Raw genomic sequence first — 13,699 nt, 5'->3', positions numbered from 1 at the left:
CAAAAGGGAAAACCTGCTACTATAAGAGAGAAGGAAGGCTGGAACAGGTTGTTCAGAGAGGATGCTGTATCTCCATCCCTGGCCTGAAAAATCTTCTCTAAATGAACTTCTCTGAGCAAGAAGACTGGACTAGATGATCTCTGGAGACTTCTAATCTCATTTATTCTATGATGTTGTGATAGGGATTATACCAAGAATACTTCTCAGTAATTTAATGTTATTTATATTATACCAGCATTTTTTCCTATTTTTCAAACAGACGAAGTAGGAGACAGAAGTGAACTCTGTACATGTTTATTTCTCATTTAAAAAATGAAAATGAAAGTTCCTTGATGAAATTTTTAATCAATCAGCTATTTCATGCCAGTTCCATCTGTTATTAGATTCTTTCCCAGTTTGTTTAAAGTAGATGTTATAGTGATGAAGGTAATGGAATCATCTATTTATAGATATTTAGAGGCATGGTAAGATCCATTGTTTAGTTCTTGAGTGGTTAAAAGGGAGACTACTTGTGTTGATGAGTTATGAATTAGTGGATTCCCTTAACTTCCTAAATTAATTACAGTATTAATTTCACAGTTTCCTTGGAATTTTGACCAAAAAAAACCCCTCATACAAATGGAGAAGTGTAGAAATGTATAGACCAAAGAAATGTATCTTATTTACATTGAGGAAATATGTAAATTGGTGTTGTAACTACAAAACTTGTGAGCGAACAGGAGTAAGTAAGCTTCTTTGCACACCTTGTAAAATATAAAACATCTAAATATCTGAGAAAAATGCTATGTCACAAAACACAGAGAAATTTTTATTTTTAAAGAACATTGCTACAAAGCAGTGAAGGCCAAGATGAATATCAGTTTAGGAATAATTTGTGACATCAAGTTTGGACTGATGGCTATTAGTCTTTCATAATAGTTGGCAGATGATTGAGAGTGAGTCATTCTTTAGAGAATACTAATTCATCCATTATTATATTACCCCCCAAAAAATTCTTCAGTTGAAATTATTTGATCCTTATTTGGACTATGTGGTTATTTTTAGTGAGTTCGCAAAGGGAAGATCATACTGGATGTTCACATTTATAATTTATCAGTGTCTGTTGATTTTGAAGCAGGTATTTTGGCATTATCTTCAAACTATATTTGGTGTGTTTTGAGGTTTTTAAAGAAAATTCTTTTGAAATAATATAAAATAAACAGAATAGAGTCATGCCAATACTCAGGGAAAATATAGGAATAATGAACAATTTCTAATAATCAGGATTTCCCTTTTTATGACATTATCTCAGACGGGTCAAGTATAAGTCACTGACATGATACAATATTTCAAATCTGATTTAATATAAAATAATTATCCTGGCACAGAAAGAGGAAGGAAGAGGACCTATATTCTGATTCTGCTACTACTTGCACCATATTTGATGGTATTTGACTTGAGGAAGCAGACTGATTCATTGAAACTGAATGATAAAACCATGGACTCAGAAACCTTTACTTGAGCTTGCTGATGCTTACTATTTATCACTTCCTGCAAGCAGTTTCATTTGTCTGTGCTAAGTAATGTCTCAGCCATACTAATCACCTTAAATCTCTTCATAATATATTTGGCTTGAAGCAAATGATAACTTCTGGTTGCCTTCTCAGATTTTACCTTTATTTTATTAGGAAACACAGAGCTGATAGTGAAAAAACAGTTAACACGAATGATATGTGGATCTTTTTTTTTTCAGAATGATTGATTTTAAGTCACAAGTTTGTTCACTTCCTGCAGTGTTTCAGTCTCAGACAATCTTGAAATACTTATGAAATGTTGAAACAGACCTTTGAATTTGACATACTATTCATTATAATTGCTGTATAGTTATTTTAAAAATAACCCATCGAAACACAAATATAGCTTATCAATTCTAATTTTACATTTTTCCCAGGATACAGATTTTGATAATGTTTTTGTGTGCCTTTGAAGTTATGCTTCAGCACTTGTCTAAATTTTTCATACATAGTTTATAACTGAAATAATGGGAAATAGCAATAGGAGGAACTTTATTTGGGTCAAAGGTAAAATGAAATATACCAGTAAGAAAATAAGATTTTATGAAAGTACAGATGTCATAGAAACAATTAGCTGGATTAATTTTGCTAATTATCTTTAGCAATGTTAAAGAGAAGACGGATGCAGATAAATATCTTAAAAATCAGCAGAGCTAATAAAGACATCATTCTTTAATTTCTGGAGATGGGATGAAAAATTATGGAGATAATTTAGAATCTTACTTTTGGTTTCTCCTAAAAATGGACATAATCTTCAGAAGTATCTTACAGACACTGTTAAAATTAGTTCTAAATCACTTCTAAAATTATCTGTTTGAACATTTTAGAAATAAAATATCCAGTCCTTCCCTTCAAAAACATATTTTCTTTTTTAAAAATTACTTTTCTTTCCAAAAAGAGGGTATGACAGGATCTTGAGTTGGCAAGGTGGAACTGTCTTTTTCTTAAATCAGTAAAAAGAGAGAAAAAGTGAAGACCTTAAATGTTAAAAATACCGTTTTTAATGTGCTAAGGGTGTATGCGTTGGGAAAATTGTAGGGGCTTCATTCTTTATAACAAAATAAAAATAGTCTAGAACATATGGCAAATTAATATAACCTAGTAGCAGGATGCTGTATATTTACACCAAAATGCTAACCTGGATAATGAACCCAAACTGGTTCTGTTTCTCATTTTAGGTGGTCCAGTGGCTAAAAAAATCTAAATGCTTCTGCCTTTTTTCCATTCTACTCCTTAAGCCATTTTCATGTCCATCTCTAGTAATGGTGAAAATATTAGAATGTAAATATTCTGTAGGTACTAGGCAGCATAATGAGTCCAAACACTTCTTTGTCATTTTCACTGTTGAAAGTGCAAACACTGTGAATGTGCCGCACAAAACTTTGAACTTAAGTGCAAAAATTACAGTCTTGCATTAATCTCTCCCACTAGCATGCCTTTAAAAGTAATAATTTTAGTGATTCAGTATATGTATTTCAAAAATTGTTTATTTCTTTGAATCAGTTTTTCATTAATTTCACAGAAGTAAAAATGCACAGAATATTAATGTCCTTAAAGCAAAACATTCCAAGGTAAGTGGAACTGACAGAGGCTTATCAACAAAGTTAATTAATCAACTAATTAATTAAACACAATATAGCAACATGCCTAGAATTATGGATGAGGTTACTGCACTAAGAATTTATCTGGGTTGGGTACATGATGTTTGGTGTAGGAGAGCAGGAAATTTGGAAGTATATTCAGCAGCAGAACAAGTGTTTTTTTTCCTTTATTAATAGAATGTTTTAATGAGGATAAGTATGATTTGTTTGCCTTCCTTGCCTCTTGTGTGCATATAGAATTATATCAAAAAAACAATTTGTAATTAACAAATTATATTTGAATGTTTTAAAAACAATGTATTAATGTAGGTTTATTTTTCTTTCTTTTTTTTTTTTTTTTTTTTTAACCACTGGTGCCTCTTGCTTTTTCTGCTTTCTGCTTCATCAGTGGTTTTTGGCCAGTTCGTATTTTTCCAGACATCACTCCATGATGTAGTTGAAGTATATGATGGCCCAACTCTGCAGTCATCTTTGTTATCCTCTCTTTCTGGATCCCATTCAGGTATCTTTTATTATAACTGTCAGTAAACATTTACTTACAAACTTAGAAAACAGTGTAGTCAGAAAAAAATAGGAAAACATTTTCCTCATATATCCTTTGATAAAATTCAGGCAAACATATGAAATCTGGATTTTGAAAAAAAAAACCATAATCACTCAAAATTCTGCATAAATGAATAAAATGAAGTAAAATTGAATCTATTTTCTTTGGATTTTTTTTCTTCTGATACTTAACTATTATAGTGAGTCTTTTGACTTCTTACTCTGTGCCTTTATAACTTATCTACTTGGCATCTGAAATTACATATTACATATTCAAAAGCATATATTAATGGCAAAGTAAGATGGTATGCCTTCTGTGCATGCTGACTCAGTTAAAAGCCAGTGAGGTTTGGGAGGTTTTTGGTAAAGGAAGAAACAAATATTTGTAATATCTGAGATTATTTTAGTCCCCATTTTCTAGAACAACATAATGCCACCAACATAAAATACTGAAATCATTTATACCTTGCAAAGTTTACTGAACCAGAACAGAGTTTTGAAAGGGTTATTTCTAGCTGCAAATATGTTGAGATATTTTGAATGTTGGGTTTTTTCATAAAAAATTGTTATGATAGCTTTGTGTTTCTTCTGTTTGAGTAGGTGAATCCCTTCCATTGAGCTCAGGTAACCAGATCACAGTTAGATTTACTTCAGTTGGACCAGCAACAGCTAAAGGATTTCATTTTGTGTATCAAGGTGAGAAAAATGTGTACATTTATTCTTGTTATCGGAAATTGTAAATGATCAGAGAGCAACAGACTGAGAATGTAGAGGAAGATAATAGCCTGTTAACAATATAGCAGGTTTCACTATTTCTGCATGTTTTGAAAAATCTTTCAGGTCATTCTTTTATCTATATTTTAAAGCTTAAATCAAATATTTAAGAAGCATAAGAGAGGTTCCATATTTATGACAACAGTTATTCTAAGCAGCTGTTTCTGTTTGCTAATCTGGCTGACTAATGTTAGATCCCTTTGGCTGCTCAAACTGGTGTATTTCTCAATTTAAATATGAGTAATTGTAAGTGTTACTACCTGTGGGTGAAACTGTGATATTGCTGTTTCAGGATACTTTTGTTGGTTTATATTATTTGCCTTTTTATGGGTCAAACACAGAAATAGCTATACGTCACGACTTGCAATTAGAGTTCAGTCTTACATTAAATTTAAATCCTGGTCTGACAGTCAGAATGCACATTCAGAAATCCATAAAAAACTTATCTTTCTGACACTTAATTATTAATTTGTTAGCTGAATATTTCATACTAATATTTCCTTCCAGTGCCATTTTAGAAAGGTTTCAGTTTGGATTTTACATGTTTTTTTTCATCTTGGCAAGGATCTCAGTACTATGTTGTTCTTATAAACAGTAACTCAGACATCAAGAGCATGCAAATCTTAATGTGATTATTCATTTGGAAATAATGAAAATGTTCTTAATTGGTAAATAACTGCATGTTAATTCCTATAACTTGGAATATTTGAGGTTCAAAAATCTGTATTTTCACCAAATCTAAACTGTATGTTTGCAGCTGTTCCCAGAACAAGTGCAACACAGTGTAGTTCTGTGCCTGAACCGAGATTTGGAAAAAGGATTGGAAATGAATTTGCAGTTGGGTCATTGGTTCTCTTTGAGTGCAATCCAGGCTATATCCTCCATGGGTCAACAGCAATTAGATGTGATACAGTACCAAATGCATTGGCACAGTGGAATGATTCACTCCCTACATGTGTTGGTGAGTTCTTAAGGCTTTTTAATAGCACTAATTACTGCTGAAAGTGTTAACCATTCTCTCCAGCTGAATGTGTTCTTTTGTCACCTCTCCAGTATTTTATTCTTGCTTACTTCTATTCACTTTCTTTTTCATTCAAGGTTAAAACTGTATTTCCCTTTCTATTCTAACCTTGCTGAGACGTTTGACAAGTTTCATGAACATACTCTTCTGTTTTAATTTTTTTGTTAACTTCTTTTATGTTAACATCAGTGACAGTCTTTGTCTGTCTCTAAATCAGAAATACCAGTTTTTGCCCTGACTACTTACAAGACTCACCTTGCAGATCTCAAACAAGATCTTGCAAGCTATTAGAAAGTACTACTATATTGAAAGCTTTAGAAATAGTTATGCTAATATTTCACTTCTTGTCAGGAAAAAAGTGGCAGTTTTCAGATCAGAAAATATGCTTTGGTTCTACTCATACAAGATTAAACTTCTCAAATTTAAATTCTTAAATTTAATATTTTAAATAGCTATTAAATATTTAGTATTTTAAATATTTTAAATAGAAAGTTATCAGAAGTAGTCAGCACAGATTTACCAAGGGGAAATCATGCTTGACTAATCTGGTAGCATTCTTTGATGTTGTGACTGAATGAGTAGATGCAGGGAGTCTAGTGAATGTAGTCTACCTTGACCTTTGCAAGGCTTTTGACATGGTCTCCCATAAAGTCCTCATGAGCAAGCTCAGGAAATGTGGGACTAAAGGATGAACAATAAGATGGATTAAGAACTGGCTACAGTCGAGCCCAACGAGTGTAGATCAGTGGTACAGAGTCCAGTAGGAGATCTATAACTAGTGGAGTCCCCTAGGGATCAGTTCTGGGTCTAGTCCTGTTCAACATCTTTATCAATGACCTTGATAATGGGACAGTGTCTTCTTAGCATGTTTACTGATGACACAAAACTGGGAGGACTGGCTGACACCCCAGAAGGCTGTGCTGTCATTCAGCAAGATTTGGACAGACTGCAGAGCTGGGCCAAAAGAACCTAATGAGGTTCAACAAGAAAAAGTGCAGAGTCCTGTACCTGGAAAAGAGTAACAGAATACACCAGTACAGGTTAGTAGGTGATTTGCTAGAAAACAGCCCCATGTAGAACGACCTTGGACTCCTGGTGGACAACAAGTTATCCATGGGACAGCAATATACCTTTGTGGTCAAGAAGGCCAGTGATATCCTGGGGTGTATTACGAAGAGTCTGTCCAGCAGACCTAGGGAGGTTCTCCTCCCTCTCTACTCTGCCTTAGTGAGACCTCACCTGGAGTATTGCATCCAGTTCTGGGCTCCCCAGTTCAAGAAGGGATTTACATGAGAGAGTACAATGGAGGGTTACAAGGATGATTAAGGGAGTGGAACACTTCCTTATGAAGAAAGGCTGACAGACCTGGGGCTTTTTAGTCTGGAGAGAAGACTGAGACGAGGTCTAATTAATGTGTATAAATAAATGAGGGCTGGGCATCAGGAAGAAAGGAACAACCTCTTCTCACTTGTGCCCGGTGAGAGGATAATGTGCAATGGATTCAGGATGGAGCACAGGAAGTTCCACCTCAACATGAGGGAGAATTTCTTTACTGTAAGGGTTATAGAGCCCTGAAATAGGCTCCTGAGGTAGGTTTTGGAGTCTCCTTCTTTGGAGACTTTCAAGACCCATTTGGATGCATTTCTGAGTGTCCTGCCCTGAAAATCAGTACAGTAAAGAGGTAAAATTCTAAGGGTACATTTTGCCATAAATTAATGTCAAGGGCAAATAAGGCACATTTATATATTGAGTTTTGTTAGTTTGGCTTGAGTTTTTATATGGAAAAAACAGTTGTTTATAAAATAATTACAAATTATTATAATTTTAATAGATGTTTTTGCAATGCCATCAAAATTTTCCACATGTAAATTATGTTGCCATATTGACTACTTTAAACAGTAATTTTGAGAAAATTGAGAACATTGAAAAACTGTATATTTTGAGGATGAAGAAGTGATACACTCTGTTCACCCCCCCCCCCAAAGAGGGTAAATTATATGTGAGTTAAAGTTACTTTAATTTTCTTGGCAGAAAACAAATTCTTTTATAAAAATGAGCTTAACCCATTTCTAAAACCACATTATGGTATTGGCTCCAGCTTTAAGAAGTACGTAAGCAGAGTTTAGGTGAGCAGAGGAAAGGAAAGAGAACAGTTTTTCATTAAAGTGATTTGAATCTTCTGTGCTAATCAGGTAATCATGCATGGTAGATTCAAAGTGGTTTTCAGTAAAATAAAATATTTTCTCCAACTTGGACAATATTTATAAAATGTGACTAACCAGATATTCTACACAAATAGTGTTTTTGTAGACTGTTTCAAGTATAGGAATTTATATATCAATAAGAAGCTGAAGTGAATAGCTATGTGTGACTACAATCAGTATAGATGTACTGTTCACTCTTTTGAAATGTATTCCCTTTGTTGGTCAGATATAACAACAACTCATTAAAGTGTTCAAATAGTTATTTTGACCATTGATCAAAATATATTATTGATATTCTAGTACACAATTTAGTCTGTGGAAAAGTATCTTTCTCTAGGCAAGCTGAACTGATAAAGGGTTACAGGCCACTTTATGTGTCAAAATCACTGTGCTGATAAAGGTGATAAAACATAGATGAGGTGAAAATTACATTAAACTAAATCAGTTAAATAATTTAAGCAGTAGACATCACCACATTGAGTTTCCTAAACTGTAGTGAATGCTGGAATATTTCCTTACAGGTAGTAGACATCAATCATTCTATCTGTTCATCCTTTTATGAGTAATTATTTAAAGACTTCAAGTCACACTGACCTTTAGTTTATCCATGTAGTTCCCAACAGATTCTATTAATTATATGCCACATAAAATGTAACAATGGAATTCAGTATTGAGATAAGTTGCATTCTCCTACCTATTTTCTAAATCCTTTTATTTTTACCTAATGAAATCTGTACAGAACTTGGTAGTGTTGCATAGAAGTGAAACATTAGTTTTTAATGGTTTTGATAAACCATCTCATCAGTCTTTTCCTGCAACTTCTTAAAAACCAACAAAACCTTTGTATCTAGATTAAGCTTCAATGTTCTTTTCTGAATATTCAGAAGAGAAACATGATGGTACTGAATGCCTCTGTCCTATTTCATGTTCAACACTGTTATAAATCCGTAGCCATGGATATGGTGAGTGCAACCTTGCAAGCTGTTAGCCATTTATTTCTTCAAAGATATATCAACATCATGTAATGGGATAACTCACATAAGCAAAGAGAACAGTCAAGGAGTTGACTAATGCATTAATTATTCAGGCAAAACCAAAGTATCATTATTAAGAAAGAATGTCTTTTCTACTACAGGTCTGTATCTTTTATACTAATACAATACACTACTGTTCAAACTTCATTCTTAACCTTTGAAAATAATTCTTTTTTTGTAAGATTGGTAGGAGAAAATGGAATGGGTTTTACTTTTTTAAAAATCCAGCAAATAAGGGGAATTTAAGCATGATTCTGTCAGGTAGAACAGTTACATAATTCTAATTTTTCCTTGTTGTTTGGGCTTTTTTTATTTGGTCATTTAAAAGAAGTGGTTTGAGATATTTTCCTGAGGTGAATATTGTGGGAAAAGTCTGCGGAGGCTTAAGGATTCCATGTGCACATCAATATGATTGTATGAAATCATTTATTAACAACTTGCACTCACTTATATAGAGAAGTCTTGTTTACACCATCTTATCATGCAGGTGGCTTTGTATTCCAATTACACATACCATTCTCACGGAACCTTCTTCTCACATAATTATTTTCCTCTTCTGTTGCCAATTAAGTTATCTCTTTCCCATTAGCTCATTCTCAGAAAGCCTCTAACTAGGCCTCAATAACCATTAACCCAATGTGGCCTAAATTGAAGTAAGTCAGGATTGCTCACAACCTGGATATTTCTGAACTGTTTCCCCAACAAATATAATTTTCTCCATGTAGCATAAATCAATAAATGTTTTCAGCCATAATATGCTGACCATTTTGTAAGCTTTTATGTTAACTTTTCTAATTTCTGAATTTTCATGTTTATGTTCTTGCCTTGTGCATTTCCTTACAGTGCCTTGTGGTGGAATTCTAACAAAGCGCAAAGGGACAATTTTGTCCCCTGGTTACCCTGAGCCTTATGACAACAATCTGAATTGTGTGTGGAAGATTACAGTACCAGAGGGAGCTGGGATTCAAGTAAGTATACTTGCTATTTGCTTGTGTTCATGGTATTTAAATTTTTTTTTCTTCATGGAAGAACATGAAAAGATCATTTATTCATATATTTTCCTGTCTCACTACTGATTTTCACAATGGACTTTATTGTATATCCTTTTATTCATGCAGTTGTTAAAAGTTTTAAGCTTTACAAACAACATAAAAAATACACCAATAATTTAAAATGTGTTATTTCAGCAGGTGGGCAACTGCTTGTAAGCCAGAGGAAATAGACAAGCTTTCCTGTGTTTCTTTTTTTTTTTTTTTTTTTTTCTTTTTTTCCCCCTTTCTTAACATGGATAAGCCTCTTCTAACAGAGTGAAATTAAATGGGTTGCTTCCATGGACCAGTTATATATGTTTTTCCTAGAAACTCTGTTATTTAGTTATAGTTACAGAAATTCCTTGTGATATAAAGATGCTTCAGTATGTTTCATCATGAGATGGGAATTTGACCTTTTAAATATTGTCAGAATTCTTATTTCCTAAAATTGAAATTAAGAACTTCATCGAACACACAGAAGAAAAGTATCCATTAAGGATAGGTCTGAGGAAGATGAAGTCTTTGATTCAGTAAACTGAATACAGCTTATATAGGAAGAGTAAGAAAGAACATGCATCAGAAATCATCATACCATTTCTACTGCATTATTCTTCACAACTCAGCTTTATACCTACTAATGGCATCAGAATTTCTTTGGTTTTGTTTAAAATCCTGAATGTACCCATATAAAAATGTAATAACTACCATGAAATTCAACTACTTGAGGTAACATTTGAAAACTTGGGTGACTGATTCTTTCCAACCTGAGAGTGCATGTACATGCAGATATTCAAGATACTGTGACAGCTTTGCTGTTGTGTTTATATAAATGTTACAAATACCTGGACTTTTTTCCTGAGCAGTATTTATTCCCTTAAAGTAACAAAGACACTTTCCCAGCTTTGAAGTAGATAAAAGCTGTGTATCACCGATGCATATTCATCTGTGAAATGTACAGATGGAATGTTAAGCTATTTAGATCTAACTGCTATCTGTGTATTATTACATTGTTGAATTTGTTGAAAAAGTGAGATTGGATATAAATGCTGTTGTCTCATATGAAATCAGAAGGCAGACATTTAGTAGATTTAGGTAAATACAAAGAGTGTGCACTAAAAGCCTACCTTCAGGCACCCAACTTAAGTACCTTATATCAGCAAATTAATCTACCATGATTCCTTATAAAGCTAGGGCAGAAAGGCACCTTGAGTCAGTAATTCGAAATATGTAATAGAGACTCTAGCTCTGTATTACTGCCTGAGGATACGTCTTATGCTTTATTGACTACATGGGGAGGTTAGGGTAACTAGCATTGGTTGCACTAAAAGAGGTGTCTTAAATTAGGTGGTTTTATGACAAAGATATAAACTGCAGTCAGCAGCAGTATAGCCCTAAAAACACATTGAAAAAACATTAGATATTCTGAAGGTTTCCTAGGTGCCTGCACTTCAGTTCTGTATGTCTTCAGAAATATTCCTGGCAGGGACAACACTTGTAAATTTTGCCTACATCCCATGTGAACCAGAAAATAAACAAATGGTTTCCTGAGATACCATATCCAGGAGCCTCCTGAAATTGTCTAAAACACTGTAACAGACAGGGCCTCTGCATTACTTTGGCTTTTTTTAAAAAAAAACAAGATTATCCTTTGGCTGTATTATCTGAACAATTTCTGCATTGTTTAAGACCCCCACCTAAGAAACACATAGCCAAACTGAACTTTCCTTTTACGTAGAGGAAGGTCCAAGTCAAATATTTCACCATGAAAAATAACTTATTTACCTAGGCCTACTGTGCTTATTTATTCTGTTGAAGTTACTCCATTTTGGAGAAAATAAGAGAGAAAAAGCAGAGCAGAAGAATAGTAAAAGTATAATTCTGTAACTTAGTTTCTAAGGTGCCACTTTTGAGGGTGGTAGGGATTTCATCATTTCTTCTGTTGGTCTTTAAATGTTTTTTCATTAAAAAGTTATTTCACTAAAATAAGAAACTAACAGATCCTCCTCCTTGGAGGGAAATACCAGGAACTTGGTATGTCTCTACTCTGTGGGAAGTGTTTTCACTATATGAGAAACAGATATATTTTCCCTCTTGCAGTCTGTCTGCTCACTGCTTTCCATCTTACGAGTGTGGGTATGTTGTTACCTCTGGAAGTAATTAACTGAATGTTCTGCCTTTTGCTTGTAGCATGCTAGTGACTGCTTCTCCTCAGGCTATAAGTCAATGAGGAAGGTAACCAAGCACACGAGGTTGCTCTTACCTGCAGGCAGAATTGAAAATGGCAAGATAGATGAAGCAGTGTGAATCACTATGGGACTGTTTTTAGCCCTGGATAAACTAGAGATAATCACAAAGAAAAGGCAGTAACTAACAATACCATGTTTTGTCTTTCTTTTTTATAGCTCGATGATTTTCAGAGTTGTGTGGCTCTTGTCAGAGGTAAAATATAGTTGTCAGTAGAGTAACAGAATTTGGAAGTCTGAATTGGCAATTAAATACAAAAAATACTGCAATGCAGTTTTATTAACTTAATGATGATTTTTCATTCTCTTTAACAATGAGAGCAAGATGCAACTTTTTATGACTGAAAGTAACAGAGGCTACAACTTACAGTTGTCTTAGTGCTTGAATATAGAGGGGAAGAAGTTTATGTTCGTTACCTCATTTTTCTTTATAGGTGCAAGTGGTGAGTTTTGCCACAGAACACAACTGGGATTCCTTAGACTTTTACGATGGTGCTGATAACAATGCTCCAAGGCTTGGAAGTTATTCAGGTAACTGAGAAGCTTTTGCAATAATAAGTATTTCACAATTTCAACTTTTTATTGTACACAACTCTTTCCAGTTCTTTTGTGTGTATGTATATGTGTGTGTGGTTCTTATTCTCATATAATCAACAGTAATAAATTTGTTTAATCTATCATCCACTAGCAGATTTTCATAAAACTGAATATTTAAAAGTGTTAGAAATTAAATAACATTCAGAGACTCCTGAACTAGATATCTATTTTAGCATTCTTTATTGTTATTTTAGATAAATTAGAAAGTTCTGTTTGCCTTATTTTTTCTTGTTTTGTTGTTTTCCTTTATTCCTCTTCATTACTGTGAATTGAATGAGATCACAGAGAGTAAGATTGTTGTCTGGTATTCTGCTGAAACAGAAATAACTAATCAATCACATTTCTAAGAATAGCCCCACAAAGTAAATTCAGATCTGCATGAAATATTTGGCTGTTACATTTAAAATTATTCCATTTACAGGACTTTCTCCTGCTTTTATTAAAACCCTAGAGAGTATTTCTCCTTCTGTGGATACATATGTGTAAAATTTGGGTGTATACTTCACTGGGTAAAAAACTGGCTGGATGGCCAGGCCCAGAGACTTGTGAATGGAGTTAAATCCAGTTAACAGCTGTTTACAAAAGATGTTTCCCAAAAGTATTTGTTGGGGCCAGTTCCCTTTTTTATCTTTATCAGTGATCTGAACAAGGTGATCAATGGCACCCTCAGTAAGTTTCCAGATGACACAAACTTGGGTGGGAATGTTGATTTGCTTGGGGGTAGGAAGGCTCTACAAAGGGATCTGGACAGGATTGATCAATGGACTGAGGCCAATTGTATGAGATTCAACAAGGTCAAGTGTCCAGTCCTTCACTTGGGTCAAAACAGCCCCTTGGAATGTTACAAGCCTGGAGAAGAGTGGCTGAAAAGCTGTCCAGAGGGAAAACACCTGGAGGTGTTGATCAGCAGCTGGAAGAATAGGAACCAACAGTGTGCCCAAATGGCCAAGAAGACCAACAGCATCCTGGCTTCTATCAGAAGTGGAGTGGCCAGCAGAGCTAGGAAACTGATTGTCTCCCTGTACTCAGCACTGGTGGGCCACAGCAGAGTACTGTGTTGAGTTCTGGACCTCTCAATACAAGGACACTGAAGTTCTG

General features: G+C 34.2%; 1 protein-coding gene across 1 annotated transcript in view; it reads left to right on the top strand.

Annotated features, from left to right (window-relative positions):
* Positions 1-13,699, top strand: part of CSMD3 (CUB and Sushi multiple domains 3) — a 552,597-nt gene that overhangs the window by 435,294 nt on the left and 103,604 nt on the right. Inside the window, 5 exon segments of the mRNA XM_030444571.1 lie at positions 3,543-3,656; positions 4,298-4,393; positions 5,229-5,432; positions 9,574-9,698; positions 12,439-12,535. Coding sequence (XP_030300431.1) covers positions 3,543-3,656; positions 4,298-4,393; positions 5,229-5,432; positions 9,574-9,698; positions 12,439-12,535 — 636 coding nt within the window.

This window comes from Calypte anna, chromosome 2 (genome assembly GCF_003957555.1).
Source record: "Calypte anna isolate BGI_N300 chromosome 2, bCalAnn1_v1.p, whole genome shotgun sequence".
Classification (NCBI taxonomy): Eukaryota; Metazoa; Chordata; class Aves; order Apodiformes; family Trochilidae; genus Calypte; species Calypte anna.
Note: the sequence above shows the minus strand (reverse complement) of the source record. Positions and strands in the feature narration are given on the sequence as shown.